At 41.2% G+C, this 20,139-nt stretch overlaps 1 protein-coding gene and 1 long non-coding RNA gene across 4 annotated transcripts in view; one reads left to right on the forward strand and one right to left on the reverse strand.

The window, feature by feature from the left end:
* The window catches only part of atp9b (ATPase phospholipid transporting 9B (putative)), a 341,291-nt gene that overhangs the window by 93,726 nt on the left and 227,426 nt on the right, over positions 1-20,139 (reverse strand). For all 3 annotated transcript variants that reach the window (XM_033019057.1, XM_033019056.1, XM_033019058.1), the window contains one exon: positions 17,869-17,945. In XM_033019057.1, coding sequence (XP_032874948.1) covers positions 17,869-17,945 — 77 coding nt within the window. The remainder of the gene's footprint in view (positions 1-17,868; positions 17,946-20,139) is intronic.
* LOC116971880 lies at positions 5,425-19,296 on the forward strand. The gene is made up of 3 exons (XR_004411649.1): positions 5,425-5,610; positions 15,511-15,515; positions 19,284-19,296. It is a non-coding gene; the product is annotated as an uncharacterized LOC116971880 (long non-coding RNA).

The following is a 20,139-nucleotide window of genomic DNA, read 5'->3' on the forward strand; positions in this document are numbered from 1 at the left end:
TTGGGTCACAGCAATGTTATGAAAATGAAAGTAGTCATGTTTAGTATTTTGTGGCACATCCTTTGCATGCAATGACTGCTTGAAAGTTGCGATTCATGGACATCACCAGTTGCTGGGTGTCTGTGTTGGTGATATCCTGCCAGGCCTGTATTGCAGCCATCTTTAGCTTGTGCTTGTTTTGGGGGCTAGTCCCCTTCAGCTTTCTCTTCAGCATATAAATGGCATGCTCAATTGGGTTCAGATCGGGTGATTGACTTGGCCACTCAAGAATTTACCATTTTTTAGCTTTGAAAAACTTCTTTGTTGCTTTAGCAGTATGTTTGGGATCATTGTCTTGCTGTAGAATAAACTGCTGGCCAATGAGGTTTGAGGCATTTGTTTGAACTTGAGCAGATAGGATGTGTCTATACACTTCAGAATTCATTATGCTACTACCGTCAGCAGTTGTACCATCAATGAAGATAAATGAGCCAGTACCTTCAGCAGCCATACAAACCCAGGCTATAACATCCCCACCACCGTATTTCACAGATGAGGTGGTATGCTTTGGTTCTTTCTCTCCTCCACACTTTGCTCTTGCCATCACTCTGATATAAGCTAAGCTTCGTCTCATCTGTCCATAAGACCTTTTTTTCCAGAAATGTGGTTGCCCTTTTAAGTACTTCTTGGCAAACTGTAACCTGGCCATCCTATTTTTGCGGCTAACCAGTGGTTTGCATCTTGCAGTGTAGCCACTGTATTTCTGTTCATGAAGTCTTCTGCGGAAAGTGGTCATTAACAAATCCACACCTGACTCCTGAAGATTGTTTCTGATCTGTCGGACAGGTGTTTAGGAATTTTTCTTAATTATAGAGAGAATTCTTCTGTCATCAGCTGTGGAGATCTTCCTTGGCCTGCCAGTCCCTTAGAGATTAGTAAGATCACCAGTGCTCTCTTTCTTCATGATGTTCCAAATAGTTAATTTTGGTAAGCCTAAGGTTTGCCTGATGTCTCTAACAGTTTTATTCTTGTTTCTCAGTTTCGTAATGGTTTCTTTGACTTTCATTGGCACAACTTTGGTCCTCATGTTGATAAACAGCAATAAAAGATTCCAAAGGTGATAGAAAGACTGGAGGAAAGACTAGGTGCTGAGAGCTCTCTTATACCTGCATTAAGGAAGCAATTGAAAACACCTGAGCAATTACAAACACATGTGAAGCCATGTGTGCCAAACATTATGGTGCCTTGAAATGGGAGAACTATGTATAAACACAGCTGTAATTTCTACATGGTGAAACCAAAATGTATAAAAATGGCCTTTATTAAAATCTGATAATGTACACTTTAACCACATGTGATTTTTTCTATTACAAATCTCAAATTGTGGAGTACGGAGGTAAATGAATAAATAACGGGTCTTTGTCCCAAACATTATATCTGTCATTTTTCTATCGAACCTATTAGCTAAATAGCAGGACATGCCCACTTTATAGAATATTGATAAAATGGGGAACTCTGCTTTGTCTGTGGATGTGCTTCAATAACATGCGTGCAGAATTCCTTTGAAGGATATTTAAAATAAATATTTCGAATAATGCTTTCTGGTGAATGCAGAATACTTAGGTATCTTGCAATTAAACATAATTTTTTTTATTTCAAATTAGAAAAACACTCATCGTGCTCTGGGTCAATAAAACTAGCCGCTGGCTTGTAGGGGCATTCAGGGAGAGAAAAGGTCAACAAGTTTAAGGATTTATTGTTTAAAAGTTATTCTGTGGCACTAAATACATGGAGGATTTGAATTATCTTATAACATTTCTATGTTTCTAAAAGGTCATGCACTAGGTTAAGATCATTCTTATGGCCCTGTCCCACGATACAAGTTCATTCCAAGAGCTCTCCCGAGTTTGCCCTGATTCGAACTCGGAGGTTTACGGTAATGGCCGCTCGTCGGTACTCGGGGCTCTCGTGGACATATTTCAACACGTTGAAAAACTTCACGAGTCTTTCCGAGCTTACCTGCCGTTAGCGAGTCTTCCCGAGTACCTGCCGTTAGCGTTACGAGCTGCTAAGAGACTTCCCCGAGCTCTGATGTACCCGCTAAGTTCATTCTCCATGCTTACCATGAGTTTGATTTTTTTTAAACTCGGGAGAGCTCTTGGAATGAACTCGTACCATGGGACAGGGCCATTGCTTTAGTCTATACATATAATTGATGTTATCAAAAAAAGATAGACTGTCAATACTCAGAGGCTAATTTAACTCATACTTTTGTAAATTGCATAAAAAATAAAAAATGTCTGGACGGATATTTTTAGAATTTCTGAAGTTTTTAACACCCAATTGGATCTCGACTCAAAACTAACAATATTAGGAATATCAGAACAAAGCCTAAAACTTACAACAAGCCAAAGAAACGTCCTTGATTATAGTATAATAATTGGGAAAAAATTAATATTAAAATTTTGGAAAAATCCAACAACCCACACAATTAAAATGTGGATTATGGAGATGTCGGAGACCTTACATTTGGATAGAGCTAGACTTGTCTTAATTGACAAACAAGAATTATTTGCTAGAATATGGTCTCCATTTATTGACTTTTTGAAAGGGTAAATTGGTCTGGCACGGAAGTCTGACTGAAGCATGAAACCAGGATTAGATGAATAGTTATGTTATATAATCTACGGACCTATCTCCAAAGTTGTATTATTGGTAAATTATTCTATTCTTTTTTATCGTGTTTTTTTTTCTTCTTCTCGCTCCCTATCTATAAACAAAAATAAACAAATAGAAGCAGAGTTAATATACGATTGATAAATGAGGACCCCTATTACTTTGATAGTTTGTAATCCCATCTATTAACAATACGTAATTGATATACAAAATGTGTTTTGATTATGTTCTGTACATGCTTCTAATAATTAAAAAAAAGATAGACTAATTATTCCAAAATTCTCATCTTTTCTTAAAAATGTCCTAATTTATTTAGAATTTTAATTCAATTGTTTTATTTAAATAGAGCAAGTGTGCTATCCATTTGTTGCAAACACATTCTGAATCAAGTTCTTTTTAACCTCTTGAAGTGATTGTTTTTACTTCCATCGGATGCAATGATATCATAAAGACTCCACAAAATGAGCGAATTCACAAAATTCAGCAAAAAAACTAATAATACTTCAGTTGTGTGGCTGCCATCAAGAGAGCAGCTAGAATTCAGGAGTCATCCAAATGTTCTAGACGGATTCAAATAATGATTGAATGCCTTATTCACTGAACTAGCTTAAAATCTGTTATCAAAATGATAATGAAATCAAAATTAGTAGAAATAACCATTATGTATTTCACAACCATCTTGTTTCAAAAGCAACAGCCTTATTGATGAAGCAAGTCTTAACATTACATTTGGTAAAATTAAAATAAGTAATTTTGAGATAAGATAGACTTGATTTAACTGCAGGCAAGCACAGTAAAACTAAAAACGCAGAATTTGCATCATGTAGATATGAAAGCCTTAATTACTGGATACATCTGCTAGATGCTGGCATTAACAGTGGTATATAATCCAGAGATCAGGCTGTCTGTTTTCATACCAGTTTTGTTATTATCTTTACATTAGCATTATTTACTGGATTAACGTTATACCAATCTGTTTCTGTGGCCCAGAATTTGCAATGAACAACAGTGAGGCTAATCAGTGCTCACATTTATAATGGAGGAAATCTGCCAGCAACTTCTGGAGTATGCACATCCACAGTTTCCCCGCTCCTCCACAGGCTGCGCTGCACCGTGCAGCCTTCACCAATGTAATCTACATAAATCTGGGAATTGCGGAAAACTTTGGATGCTTACAATTATTCCAGGATATCTTTCCAGTACAGGTGCACAACCTTTTATCCGAAAGCCTTGGGACCAGACACTTTTCGTAATTCAGAATTTGTCGGTCTTCGGAATGGAATTTTTTTAGCGTAGATTTTAATGGCTGGCTCAGTGGTAGAGTGCTCGGCTCATATCCGCAAGGTCGCGAGTTTGCGCCTTGATCCCGGCAGTAAACTCGGTCGCGAGTTTGAGTCTTCAATGTAGTTTTTTCTTGCAGAATAAATGTTTGTATGAAATGCAGTGTAGGAGAGGTGTACTGACTGTGTGGGCAGAACTTTGGAAGTGATTGCCCACCAGTCTAAAAAGCCGCTGTGTCTCCCTGTCCCTGGGATAGCAGGGGGCGATCAAACAGCACAATACCCCCCTCCCCCTCCAGAGGAATCCGCTCCCCGATGGGCCGCTACGGCGACAAGTGGCAGTTTGCCCACAGCCCGAGCTGCGCCCCCTCATCCGCCACCCCAAGAACAAGACGTACCTTGCACACCATCAGCTTCTGCCCCTACGTGTTCCTCTGGAGTTGGAGCGGGGCTGGGCTGGAGTTGCTGCTGGCTGTAGGTCTCTGGGATCTCCGTGCTTGCAGTGGGCCTGGGGGTCGGTGTCCCGATGAGACCCCCCTGGACTGGAGCTGAGACTGGGAACTGTACCGCCCTTGCCCCCTCCCTCTGCAACTGCAAACAACCCCACTCTCCTGCAAGGGCGGTACAGTTCCCGGAGGATGGCAGGTGGCCGGAGACGTCAAGACCAACAGGAACCCGCTCTCCGATGGGCCCCTACGACGCCCCGAGCTGCGCCCCGTCATCCGCAACCCAGGTTCCTCTGTAGTTGGAGCGGGGCTGGGCTGGGCTGCTGCTGGCTGTGGGTCTCTGGGATCTCCGTGCTTGCAGTGGGCCTGGGGGTCGGTGTCCCGATGAGGGGGCGCAGCTCGGGGAACGGCTTCTGGTGGTCCTGACGTCTCCGGCCAGTTTGCAGTTTTCCTCTGGGGTTGGAACGGGGCTGGGCTGCTGCTGGCGGTGGGTCTCTGGGATCTCTGTGCTTGCAGTGGGCCTGGGGGTCGGTGTCCCGTTGGTCCTGACGTCTCCGGTGACTGCCACGGTCCTGCTGCAATCGCCGACTTGAAGACAGTGCAAAGCCCCCGCGCCGGTGCAGAGGGGAGGGAAGGGGTCACACACATGGCCGGGAAGCAGAGGGGTGTAGGTGGGGTGAAACTGAAGCGAGCGACAATCTGCTGCTGCCTGCCCCGCTGAGTTAAAAAGTTCCCACGCAAGACTCACGAAACACTGTGTATCGTGAGTCTACCGTGGGAACTTTTTAATTCAGCGGGCAGGCAGCAGCATATTGTCAATTATTAACCCTCCCGCGCAATATACCCTCACCTTCTTTTTATGAATGGGGATTTAGTTCCCCTTTCTTCGAGGACCGACCGGAGGTTCCGCTGTCACCTCTGCGGGCCGCCCTCGGTGAACGTTTTCAAGGACCTTTCTTCAAGGACCGAAAAAATGGCCGCTATTCGGAGGTTTTCGTTATTTGGATCTTCGGATAAAAGGTTGTGCACCTGTAGTGGGAAACGCTAGGTTTCAGGGTACAGCCTAAGAATAAAAGAACGTACCTTTAGATTGGAGACGAGGAGAATTTTTTTTAGCCAGAGGTGGGTGAATCTATTTAATTAATTGCCACAAACGGTTGTGGAGACCAAGTCATTGGGTATTTTTAAAGCAGAGATTGATAGGTTCTTGATCAATAAGGGCATCAACGGTTATGGGGAGAAGGCAAATGAATGGAGTTGAGAGAGAAAAATTGATCAGCCATGATTAACTAAGCCAATGGCCTAATTTTGCTCCTATGTCTTATGATTCGGACAGAATCATTATAAAAAGGCATCAGAACCTTTAATCGGCTTGCCTCGTCTCAACTACCGTTTAACAAGTTCCTTGACCCTAGAACATTAATTGCACATGCAGGTGGTTATGACCTCACAATTTATTTAAAAAGATCATGCTTTTTTAATATTAGTTAACAAATATATCAATGAATATTTTATTTTGTTCCTTTATCATGTCAAACAATTCTTTTCATTGCCTGGGTGCTCTAACTCTTCAATGTCTTCAGTTGCAAGAGGGAGACCTTGAAGCTGATGCTTGTGGTTGGGAAAGGTGAAATTCAACCCACAGAGATCCAGCATCTTTGCTGGAGGTTGACATTGAGCAGTGTTAATTTGCCACACACTGCAAAATACAGGCCTTTATCATTTCCAAATAATGTGAAGCTGCTGATGCTATATAATTTCAATACCCTTCATCCACAAAAACAAAATGAATTACTCAGTGGGAAAAAATTAGAAAATATTGCAGACACATCACTGTAACCAGCACCACACAATTTAGTTTACTGATTATGGAAATTCAAAAGTTAGTCATAGAAACAGAGGCAGCATTCCTGCCTGCAAATCACCTTAGATGGCTATTCTGTAATACATCCTAAAAAGAGAATATAGTATATAGTATAGAGTATATAGAGAATATAGTATATAGTATAAAATATGACAATAAAGGATATTTTAATATAGTATATTTATGTATACTATTAAAACACAAAGCACGTGCTATAAAACCAGGATAAGCGCTCAACCAAGAAAACCAAGCCCAAAGCCAAACTAGAATCTAAACTGCTTATACACACTTATGCTAAGGCCAATAACTAACTCCATATGCAATAATAAGCTGTAAATACTACAAATTGTGATAGTTTGGAGAAAGACCAACTAAAATCAAGTTCAAAAGAACAAATGTTGGAAACGTGGAATTGTGAGCTTTACATTTATAAGCTTATTAATAATAAGATACAAAAAAACGAAAAAATGTTTAGGCCAGGCAGCATTTATAGACAATAGACAATAGACAATAGGTGCAGGAGTAGGCCATTCGGCCCTTCGAGCCAGCACCGCCATTCAATGTGATCATGGCTGATCATCCCCAATCAGTACCCCGTTCCTGCCTTCTCCCCATATCCCCTGACTCCACTGTTTTTAAGAGCTCTATCTAGCTCTCTCTTGAAAGCATCCAGAGAACTTGCCTCCACCGCCCTCTGAGGTAGAGAATTCCACAGACTCACCACTCTCTGTGAGAAAAAGTGATTCCTCGTCTCCGTTCTAAATGGCTTAATCCTTATTCTTAAACTGCGGCCCCTGGTTCTGGACTCCCCCAACATCGGGAACATGTTTCCTGCCTCTAGCGTGTCCAAGCCCTTAACAATCTTATATGTTTCAATGAGATACCCTCTCATCCTTCCAAACTCCAGAATGTACAAGCCCAGCTGCTCCATTCTCTCAGCATATGACAGTCCCGCCATCCCGGGAATTAACCTTGTAAACCTACGCTGCACCCCCTCAATAGCAAGAATCTCCTTCCTCAAATTAGGGGACCAAAAACTGCACACAATACTCCAGGTGTGGTCTCAACTAGGGTTCTGTACAACTGCAGAAGGACCCCTTTGCTCCTATATTCAACTCCTCTTGTTATAAAGGCCAACATGCCATTCACTTTCTTCACTGCCTGCTGTACCTGCATGCTTACTTTCACAGACTGATATACAAGGATCCCGTTGTACTCCACCTTTTCCCAACTTGACGCCATTTAGATAGTAATCTGCCTACCTGTTTTTGCTACCGAAGTGGATAACCTCACATTTATCCGTATTAAACTTCATCTGCCATGCATCTGCCCACTCCCCCAACCTGTCCAATTCACCCTGCATTCTCATAGCATCCTCCTCACAGTTCACACTGCCACCCAGCTTTGTGTCATCTGCAAATTTGCTAATGTTACTTTGAATCCCTTCGACCAAATCATTGATGTATATTGTAAATAGCTGCGGTCCCAGCACCATGGTCTTTGTCTGAAATGTTAACTTTGTTCCTCTTACCTCAATTGCTGCCTGACCAACTTTGTTTCCAAAAGGAAACAAAGGGAGCCCCACAGAAACCAAACACGTATTATCGTTGGCAGCGGCCTGAAAAAAAACGCTGCCAGCCAGGGGCTACATTGCGAGTCCCAACAATTGCCACATCAACCGGTGAAGAAGGGCTCTCTTGAGAAGACCAGTGGCATTGGTGCCTAATTTTAAGGTGAAACAACATGAAGTGCTTGAGCAACTCAGCTGACTGAATCAGTCTGAAGAAGGGTCCTGACATCACCTATCCATGTTCTCCAGCGATGCTGCGTGACCTGCTAAGTTATTCCAGCTCTTTGTGTCCTTTTGCGAATGAACCAACATCTTTGTTTCCACTACATACAGTATAATAATACCATACTCGGTTATAACGGAAAATTGGCAAGAACGGACACCATTCCCCCCACTATGGTCCGTTATAGAGGGTTTACTGTATGTGTTCAAATGCAAACGCACACCATCACCCTTCCTTTCTTCCCCTAAACCATTGACTTCCAAACAAATTTTCTCACAAATTGAGATTAAGATTGTTTAACCACATTCATTATCTGGATTTCAAAGGCACTGTGAAAACTACTTTATTTATCTGTAGGAGCCAGTGCTACATTTTCTCCCATTACACTCCTTGTACTGATTATACTCGCACTACATTTCTACATTGGGAATGTAAGGATATTACCAATACAACAATAAAGGAATAGCTCTCTGCATGAGAGCAGCACTAGTCTTAGGGTGGACTATGACATTGGCAATGCTGTTTTTATCATGGTTCTATCTGCAATGGTGGTGATGGATGCAGAGGCTTGGAGGCATTGTGGAAGCATATTTCAATTTGTCAAGTGGACAAGTTATGGACAAGTTGTGGAGGGATACATTTTTGGTGTCAACTGTGGACACTGCTCTCTCTAGGATTGAAGTTCAAAACCTAAATCACACTCCTTGAAGAGGGAGAAACAGATTTATGAATAATTTAAATGAATTACAGATCACCCACACCTGAACTCTGCTCCTGGAGCCATTTTATGATACAATTGGTCCAACTAAGCTTCATCTAAATTGAAGATCAAGGGATTGTGACCCTGTTACCTTTCAGCTGAACTGACCACCTCCTGCATATATGATAAGTATGTTAACTGCCCTCTATCAGCCAAATCTATATGTTGTCAAGGTCCACACGTATATTGGTCTGGAGCAAAACCTAAAGAATCATTCTTCAGGCCTGTGGACAAAGACTGAACCCTGCCCTAATAATCTCCTGAAGCAAATAACATCTTGCTCCTAAGACTGTAGCTTAATGAAAAGATTATACCTACAAATTTACTTCAAGGTTCAATTTTTGCCCAATACTCAAGTCAATTATTCTTATTTCTGTTTATCTCTTGGCTTCTCTATTGTCTACATCAAGAGTATAACCAAGTCTGAAATAAAGCATTGCTGGTGCAACCTAATTACAGTATCAGTGAGCAGGTTATTGGTCAACCGATAGTAGTAGCAAAAAACCTGCAGATGGAACTCAGCCTTTCACACTGAAGAAGTGTCTGGACCTGAAACATCAACTGTCCATTCCCTTCACAGGTACTGCCCGACCCACTGATTACCTCCAACACTTCACTTTTTGCTCAAGATTCCAGCACTTTTTTATGCCTCCATACTTGTGACATCTGGATTTTCTCTTTCTATATAATAACTGTTGTGTGAGATGAGGATGTATAGTAATTTGCCAGGCTTTTCTCATGCTGGAGTTACATTATTGGATAGCAATATCAACATAACACCATTGGTAACAACGCAGTTCAACTCTCTTCCTCAAATGTTTCTGAGGGCCCATGACTAGTTCATTTTGTCACTCCATGCATTGTTGTTTTCAAGGACCTCCCATCCCACACATCATTATAACTCCATTTGCATTAGATCAGCTATATTGCCAACCTCACTAGTATTGGACACATTCACTTCCTAAGGTATAATCCAGCACAGTGGATGCTTTGAGAAGGAACTACTGTAGGTAGGTGAATAACATTAGAAAGTTAGCGGCAAAGTTCTGCATCAACAGCAATGCCATGATATTCAACATACTGTCAACATGTCGATTTTATTGTAAAAAACCTTTGATCAAGTCGATAGTTTAGCAATTTGGCACAAGTAGAATTTTTGGTTAATTTTGTCCACACATTAACCAAAGCAATGCCATCACGACATGATTTAAAGATTTTTTTTTTGCTGTTTCAATTAAACATGAAGCATAAAACATAATTGTAATCCAAGTAAGATTTCTCAAGACAACTAAATTACTAATAGGTCTATTTTCAAATTCTTGGTGAGCAACCATTTACAGACAGCAAAATTGAGTTATTTTGTTTGTCTGACAGACACAAGACGGCAACATCCTGAAGGAGGCAGTGAGGATTTATCAACAAATTTCAATGGTTCCTTTCTTAATAATACAGCATTGCATCGGCACATAGAACTTTTAATAAAATAGAACTCCATGTGGAATAGATTCTACAGGACTGATCAAAACGCATCCTAAAGTATAATTTATAATTTTAATAAAAGTGATGCAATTGTTAAAAATAGCATCTCAGAAAATGTGCACATCCAATCCATAATTAGGATTAGCCAGCTGCGAGTATAATGTCACATTGCATACCTAAAATTGCATCTATCCCTGTTGGTTAATTAGGGTCTGAAATTGACCTTTATCTTTGGTAACTCTAACTTGAACACGTAGGTTCATGACATTTTTGTATAATTACTTGTTACATTCCTATTTTTAGGGGAAAGCAGGATCTCCAAAAGCCAATCAATATTAAAAGAGTTAATTAAAAATGCACACATATAGTTAGAAGAACCAAAAATATGCATTCAATCTTTCTAAATAATTTTCCACACCTTGAACCATATTTTATATCGTATTTTATGGCTTCTATAATTTTTGTATTTAGCTCTTAAGAGTACTGGTGGTATTTGCCGTTTACATACTAATATATCATGCACATCTAATTCAAGCAATAAGCAAATTCAAAGAGCAACATAACTTTAAATCCAGTCTTTCAGCACTCACTGCAGAAAAATACAAAAATGATTTTCAAAACTTTTGGTTTAAAAAAAATTGTCCTGTTTTACAGTTCCTTTATCAAATAATATTGATGCATATGTAAATTTATTTTTAATGAGATACCTCAACAAGCAACAACACAAATGTTCTCACACAAATGAAAAATATTAGAAAATGTGTGAAACAATGGCCTTTGAGTAAATTGAACTATCACCAAGGTGGCTACATTTCTATGGTGGCCAAATTTCCATGGTGGATATGTTTCCTTTCTACAAGGGAAAATGTCTTTGCAATTTTCTCTCCTTTATTTTACATTTTATGTGCAGCTGATTCTCCAGTGATAGCCTGATATTCAACATGAGGATGAACCAAGGTTATCATTCAATTCTACGGCGGTTTTCAACCCTCAACAGTTTATGTTAGTGGAAATATATGCTTCCCATATCTTTAGCCAGGCTTGCAGGTCTGCATCCAAAAAACCCTGAGCATGAATGATTTTAAAACCCAGGAGAAACTCTCTTATTGTCTGTACGATTAATTACCAAAGATAAAATAATTAAGTGCTTTAATAGCAATTGGGTATTTTATACATACATTTAGACCAAGAGGGTAACAAGGAAGAGAGTCGAATCACTCAAAGGCAAAGGTAACTAAATGAGTACTTAGTATCGGTATTCACCAAGGAGAAGGACATGGAGGACAGTGAGATCAATGTGGGGTATACTAATATGTGTGGGCTTTTAGAGATCAACATGGTGGTGGATTTCTTGAGGAACATTAAGGTAGATGAACCTGAACTTAATGGGAACTAGACTAAGTAGGCCCGGTTGGGTCCCTGTCATCGGGAGGCCTGGTCCGCCAACGCAACCTGTTCCCCAATGCAATATTGCACCACTCACGCATAGCCCCCAACTGCGCAGGCACGGCTCATTTCCCCTCATCCCCCAGCACTCTCTCCCCCTCCTCTTCACCCTCCCTCTGGTCTGGCTCGAAGGGCCGAATGGCCTCCTCCTGCACCTATTTTCTATGTTTCTTCTTTCCCCTCTCCTCCTCCCCTCCCCCAATCCCTCCCTCACCTCTCCATCCCTCTCCTTTCCCCTATCCTGTCACTCCCACCCTCCATAACTCCTCTCCCCACCCTAACACCCTCCTCTCCCTCTATTCCCCACTCCTCTCCCTCTATTCCCCAGAGAGAGAGAGGGAGAGTGCGAGAGTGGGAGAGCGAGAGAGAGTGTGTGTGTGTTACTCAAACTCCGCACAAACTGCTCGGCCACCCTGCAACCCGACTCTCCCTCCTCTACCCAGTCCAGCCGCCACTCGGCCCGTTCCCGCCCTGTCCGCCCCGCTGCTGCCGCTCGCCCCATACCCGCCCTGCCTATCCGCCTGCTCGTCGCCGCTAGGCCGTGGGGGGGAAATGGAGTCGGGTTTAGTCATGGTGGGCACCACGGGTTTCGATGAGCTGGTGGAGAAGATCGCCTCTGAGAAGGCCATGAGGGTGAGTTACCGCAACGGCGGCAGCGGAGGAGACGAACCCGGGGGGATGGGACCACCATTGCCGCAGAGGGCGGGCGGGGGAGAGGGGTGAGTGATGAGGGAGAGAGATGGGACCAGGGCCTCCACTGAACCCCCCCCTGTGGCCACCGGAGGGCTGTACAGAGCTGGTCGGGTGGGGGGCAGTGGAACAACTCCAGAACTGCTTGGAGTCTGTAGACTGGGCAACGTTCAGGGACTCGGCAACGGACCTAAATGAATACGCCACAGTCACTACAGACTTCAGAAAGAAATGTGTGGAGGACTGCACCCCCTACAAAAACCTTCCGATTATTTCCTAATCAGAAGCATTGGACGAACCATGAGATTCACATTCTTCTGCAGACCAGATCCCGGGCATTTAGGTCTGGTGATACTGAGGTCTACAAGAAGTCCAGATACGACCTTGGTAAGGCCATCAAAAAGGCCAAATAGGACTTCTGCTCTAAGCTGGAGGATGAGACGATGTTCGGCAGCTGTGGCGGGGCTTGAATGCAATCACCTCCTACAAGACGAAATTAGGAGGCAGCCCAAATGTCAGCGAAGCATCACTCCCTGACGAGCTCAATGCGTTTTACGCACGCTTTGATAGGGAAAATACTGATGTGCCTTCCCGAGCCCCCATTCGCTGTGATGGTATTTCAGTCACTGTCACAGAGGCCAAAGTCAGAAAATCCTTCAGAGGGGTCAACCCTCGGAAAGCACCTGGACCTGATGGCATACCCGGTCGTGTTCTAAAAACCTGTGCGGACCAATTGGCTGGAGTTTTTCCGGATATTTTCAACCTCTCACTTATGAGGTCTGAGGTTCCCACCTTCTTTAAACGGGCATCAATAATACCGGTGCCCAAGAAGAGCAAGGTGATGTGCCTCAATGACTATGGACCAGTGGCACTAACGTCTGTGGTGATGAAGTGCTTTGAGAGGCTGATCATGGCGCAAATCAACTCATACCTCGATAAAAACCTAGACCACTGCAGTTCGCTTACCGCCACAACAGATCAACGGTGGATGCGATCTCGTTGACTCTCCACTCCGCTCTGGACCACTTGGACAACAAAAACTCATATGTCATGCTGTTATTCATTGACTACAGCTCGGCAATTAATACCATCATCCCCTCCAAGCTGGTTACCAAGCTATCAGATCTGGGTCTCTGCTCATCCCTCTGCAATTGGATCCTCAACTTCCTCATTCATAGACCAGTCTGTCCGTATTGGTGGAAATGTGTCATTCTTGATAACAATCAGCACGGGAGCACCTCAAGGCTGCGTGCTCAGCCCCCCTGCTGTACTCACTCTATACTCATGACTGCATAGCGAGTGCGAACTCCATCATCAAGTTCGCCGATGACACCACTGTCGTGGGACGTATCACTGATGGGGACGAGTCAGAGTATATAACGGTAGGCGGTGTATAACAGAGTATACACCGGTAGGCGGCGCGGCTCTCACCAGCAGCGGCCTCTGCAGTCCGTCTGCGTTTTTATTATTTTATGTCTATGTTTTAATGTAGTTTTTGTTATTTTTGTTGGGGCATGTGTGTGGGGGGGTGGGGGTGGTGTGGGGGGGAGGGGGAAACTTTTAAATCTCTCCCTGCACGGGAGACCCGACCTTTTCTTTGTCGGGTCTCCGTTGTCGTTGGGGCCGCAACGAGGAGCGGCCTCCAACAGGAAAACCGGGGACTCCAGTGCCGAACTCACCTCACCGTCGCGGAGCTGGCCGAGTCCAGAGCGGGTGGAGCTGTGGTGGACGCTGCTGCGACCCGACCCCCGGAGATTCGGTGGCTGCAACTGCGGGTTTGGCGGACGGCACCGGGAGCCCGCGGGTCCCTGGGGGGAGACCGCTTTTCGGGGCTTCCGCAACGGCGACTTCTCCCGCCCGAGTTGCGGGGTTGAAGAGCTCCTGGAGCGGGGCCTACATCACCGCCCCGCGCGGCTTGGAATGGCGGCGGACTGCGAGCGCGCACCGGGGGCTCTAACACCAAGACCCGGTGCGCGAACTTGCGTTACCCGGCGTGGTTTAATGGCCACGGGACAATTCGCCATCGCCCGCCGGGGGCTTTGACTTTGACTCTGACATGGGGGGGAGAGTGCAGTGGAGAGAGAAGTTTTTTTGGCCTTCCATCACAGCAATGTGATGGATGTTTATGTAAAATATGTTGTGTCTTGGGTCTATTTGTTTGTAATGTATGGCTGCAGAAACGGCATTTCGTTTGGACCTCACGGGGTCCAAATGACAATAAATTGAATTGTATTGTATTGTATTGTATAAGCGAGATCAACCGATTGACCAAATGGTGCCAGCACAATAACCTGGTTCTCAACACCAGCAAAACCAAGGAACTGATTGTGGACTTTGGAAGGGGTAGGATGGGGACCCATAGTCCCGTTTATATCAACGGGATGGTGGAGAGGGTCAAGAGCTTCAAATTCCTGGGAGTGCATATCTCTGAAGGTCTCTCCTGGTCCGAGAACACGGATGCAATTATAAAGAAAGCACAGCAGTTTGGAAGCCAGGCTGAACAGTTGTACCACACTACTTATGAAACTGCAAAGTAATCTTGCACTGCATCAGGACAGCAGTTGCCCTCTTTACACAAGTAGCAATTTCTCACATAGATTTTTTTTGTTGCAGTTATCTGCCTTTGTTACAAATTGGTACCTTTTCCACCCGGTGAGCAACAATAATTGTGCACTGGTTAGAGCAAAAGCCAGATTTGGGAATATTTTTTCCCCAATCTTATTTTGTTGAAACGGCACGTATATTTAATTATAATTTAGATGAGAAAGACTCAGGTGAGTAATGGACCTTGCACACGCTTTGGTACACTAAACGTGATTGTATCTAATTCGAGAGTAATGGAAACAAGTGAGATTTGAGAACAATCCATAATATCTTGTCTCAAAATACAGTAAATGGAATTGAATCATTATTAGTATTTAAAAATATATTTGTGTATATATCTAGAGAATGCACAACAGAATGTGTATATGAAATGAGCTGTCAGAAGAAGTCATTAGAGCAGGTACAAAATCTTTTTTTTTAAATGGCCAAGAGTGTTTTATTGCCATATGTCCCAGATAGGACAATGCAATTCTTACTTGCTGCAGTACAACAGAATATGTAAACATAGTACATAAAGGGAGAAGAAAAAAAATTCAGTGTGTGTCTACACATGCACACATACTCAATAAATAACAAATATAGTGCAATAATAACAACAGTCTGTTGCAGTTCAGATCTTATTTGTTGTCGTGTTTAATAGCCTGGTGGCTGTAGGGAAGAAGCTGTATATAGTATACAAGTATATAAACAGGAAAGGTTGAGAGGGATATGGGTGAAATACTAGCAGATGGGACTAGCATTCATGGGAATCTTGCATTGCAAGAGTTGGGCTGAATAACCTGTTACTGCGCTGTAAAGACTCTATTGTGGGAATGATGGATAGTGGTATGTGTTGGATTTAATGTTTAATGCTGAAATACCCATTATACTTGAGAATGGACTCTTTCGTGACCACTGTAACATTGAACACTTTTTTCAAAAACTGCCATGTTTTAGATTTGCAATGAATGTCATTTTTTTGCTGAAGGACTAACAGATTAAGAAATATTCTTAAGTAAGTGAAGGCACTTGACATTCACACTTAAGTAAGACATTTATAAGAATACAAAATAATGATAGATATGGTAGAGAGATTTCGAATTCGGTATTTTAAAAAGCTAACACTCTGAATGAAGCATGTGTTGGTTGCTGTTTGCCAAATAAAATCTAAGATTAAATCATGAGCAGCCAAATATTAACATTTCTAGCAATTGAATTTCACTATCATGTTTTAATAGAGACAAATACTTATTCTGTGTTTCTGAATAGAAACCTACTGTTTGGGCTAATCTCAGTAAGGAAATTACCAAGCATTGAGTGATCAGCATGCTTGAATAATAATACTCACTTTATTCAGCACTTTATATGGTCAAGTCTGATGTAACAGCTGACATTCTATTGCCTTGCAAAGCTTATATAGGTTTTACCTTGAGCAGTATTTTGCTAATCGGTACAAATAGCTTTAGTTTAAAAGCAGAATAAAATTTAAATATATTGCAGTACTTTTGTTGGATTATTTTAACTTCATGGAGCAATTAAACTTGTTAAAAAATAATGACCATAACTATCCATATAATGCCAGGTAAATTTTTAGGGAAATTGATATTATTCAGAGCTAACAATGCTGCTCTGAAAGAAGACATAATGATACATCACATTATTATTCATGCAATGACTTAGAGCACCTACCTCTTGTGTCAGAGACATTTGAAAGCATCTTTTTATTAGAAAAACAAAATCAATATGCTCTAGGGCTTACAATAACTGCTGCAGGCAATTTGTATTATCACTCCTTTCACAGGGACCCACGCTTGGAATAACTTATGACAATGAACACTATAAAACGACTGACTGTCACAATTGACAAGTTGTAGTGCCTTTTTTGATAAGTTCAATCACGTGCATTTTCTTCACGCACACATTATTATGAAACATTCATAAATTATTAGCTAAAACCAAAACATAATTTATTTCCTGAAAATGCACCAAGTAATGAACATCACAAAACTTATAAGAAACTGCAATTTAGGTGGATTCAATCTGCTTTAAATTGTCAAAGTAATCTATTTAACAAAGCTGTGCTGAATGTTCCCTTCCCCCCACCACTCTAAAAACACGAATAGGGAATTGCATAATTTCATATCAAGCAACTTTTTTCCCCTTTTAGCTCTATAAAAGCACAGATCAGTGCAATAATAGTAATCCATCGAAAGAGTAAATGGAAATAATGCAATTTAGTAAATTTTGAACAGAGCACTGTAAAAGCTACAGCAGTATTGATGCCAAAGGTCCTTAAAGCCATCACTGCAGCTCATTATGATTCTTACCCAATTGAAATGCATTTAATAGATTAAGTACACAAAACATTGTGATCAATTATGTTAAGCTGGTTCACTGTTAAATAAATTACATTATTTTTTTATGCATAGCTAAATCACTCTTGCCTGAAAACAAGATTTAAAAAAATAACACCAGAAAAATGACAGAGGGTGGCAGCCATCAGCAATTAGCAAACAAAAATAGATATACAAAATTTCAAATTTGAATCACTCTTGCACCTCTAAGGTCAATACCATTTACTCATCAAGAATCTGTTTGGTATTCACATGTTATGTATGCTTTAACATGTTTGACATTGTACTGCATTTGTGAAGTGCTGGCTGTCTCATAGCAAATTATGCATTTGGTAGCTTGATTTGTGAGCTGCAACAATTTGTAGAAAAAAGATAAAAGTAAAAATCTGTAAACTAAACATGTCAAAATAAACAGGAAACAGGGGAGGAAGAAATTGGCTGCCACACATTTGAAACACTCAAAGACAGCTAATTACATGCAATGAAAAAAGCGGCTTCAAAACTACATTCAAACTTACCTTATTTTTAGGATTGGAAGTGTTCATTACACTGCGAGTTTCTTTTCCAGTATATATTACCACCCCTATCACAGTGCCTGCAAAAAAAAAAGCTCTAATAAATTAGATATTTTGAATCAAAGCATCACTGCCAATTTTCACAGAAGCAAGAGGGCTGAATTGACAAAATTATGTATCATGTTACATAAAGGCATGTTATGCCAAAACAATAGTTCATGCATAATGCATGTCTGGAATCCACATCCAGAAAACTAACACTAAATTAGTTACTAGATTATGGAATAGTTATAAAAAAACATATCTGAAAGTTATAAAAGATAAAATGAAATTGAAATAAATGTTGCATTATTTGCAGATTGGAAAACTGCATTTTGTAACAAGGGATAACCAATCAATAATCACATTTTGTTCATTATAATTATATCAGCAACATTTCTAATATCATTTTTACAGGTCAACGTTTTAGAAACTTCATTTAAAAAAACATAGAAATAACCCATTTTGAAGCTATCCAGAGAATAGAAAAGACATAGATTCAGTGAATCGCATTTGGCAGTCAGGAAGGCAAGAAGAATTAGCAAACAACTCATTAAAGGTACTAAATTACAGTAGAGACAGACCAGCATCACAATGAATGTTAACAATTCAGAATTTCAACCTTCCAACATTAACAAACTATGAAAGACACCAGCCCCTATGACCTTTACTTGCCCTTTGAACATAAAACACAATAGCATGGAACAGATCAAAGCACAAATTATTACGCTACTTACAAATGGGATATAAAAAGATTACAATTGATGGACACGTATTTTCTCTTTAACCAATTAAGAAAAAAAAATGTTATTAACGAAGAATAACAATACTATGAGAATTGTTTAATTCTTCTCATTCGGCCTCAGAAAAGCATCACGAGCTCAACGTTTCAAGAGTTAATTTTCTAATTTCTAATGGCAAAGAAAATCTGGAAAAATATCTCAATGTGCTACGAATTCGTGAAGGTCCCTGTGGTTGATACTTACAGACAAAATCCTGTTTAGACACGCAGTCACTACATATCGAGGTCAATCTGTGGATCAAGGTCAGGCTTGGGAACAGTGCTCAGGGAATTGCATGGGGAACACCTCAAAACCTTCAGCTTCCATTGCTGCTGCACTGACAATTACAGTGGAGACAGGCCACAAATCAATACTGTGGAGGATCACTAACACCAGACTGATGTAAGTATATGAGGGTTCAATGCACAGCGGAGAACTAAGATGCAATAAATCCAGACGATAAGTGTCCCATTAGTATTTTTATTAGTTGATGCCATTTCTGAAAGGTTTATTAATAAGGCATAAGTGGTGTATTGATACAAGGTGGTCCCTGATGGATATTACAAAACAAACCTCAAGTATAATATAACAATGTAGATGAAAAAGGCATTTGTTTCAACTAATGGTTTGTAATAAACCATCTTAGCATACTGCTACTTTCAAAACAGAGGAAAATGCCAACCACTATTCTAATTATTTAAGTGGTGCTCTGCTATGCACACTAGACCATTAGTGGATCTTAAATACTTATGGGCTGTACGAATTCACCCAAGGGCTCTCCTGAGTTTCGAACTGATTCAAACTCGGAGATTTACGGTAATGGCCGGTCACAGGTACTCGGGGCTCTCGTGGACATTTTTCAACATGTTGAAAAATCTTCACGAGCTTAGCCCGTTTCCCGAGTACCTGCCGTTAGCGTTACAAGCCGCGAAGAAACGTCCCGAGCTCCGACATACCCGCTACGTACATTCTACGTGCTTACCATGAGTTTGATTTTTTTTTTATACTCGGGAGAGCTCTTGGGTGAACTCGTACAGTGGGACAGGCCAATGAAAATCACTTGTGTAAGAACATCAGTATAAAAGTTTCCTACTTATGCAAAATCTTGATGCATTGAAAAACTGATTAAACATGAGCTTCAGTGCAATCAGGTTTCTCAAATATATATAACAGTTCAAGTCATTACAACATGCCAGGTCAATTTCAAGTGACTTTCTTTCAATATAGTGTGCTATCTTTAGTTTAAGAAAAGTTGGTGTACAGCTACCAGCTTGAATTGATTTTATTAGGGACAGTGCATATTAATAAAACATTTGCATGTAATATGCAAGATTGTAGCCAGTGGCTAATTTCCATCTTTAGTCCCACACAAGATAAACACATCCCAAACAAGGTAAAAACAAAAGACAAAAACAAAAACAAAACAAACAATATGGTTTAGCCTGCAGTCATA

Source organism: Amblyraja radiata, chromosome 4 (assembly GCF_010909765.2).
Source record: "Amblyraja radiata isolate CabotCenter1 chromosome 4, sAmbRad1.1.pri, whole genome shotgun sequence".
NCBI classification, from domain to species: Eukaryota; Metazoa; Chordata; class Chondrichthyes; order Rajiformes; family Rajidae; genus Amblyraja; species Amblyraja radiata.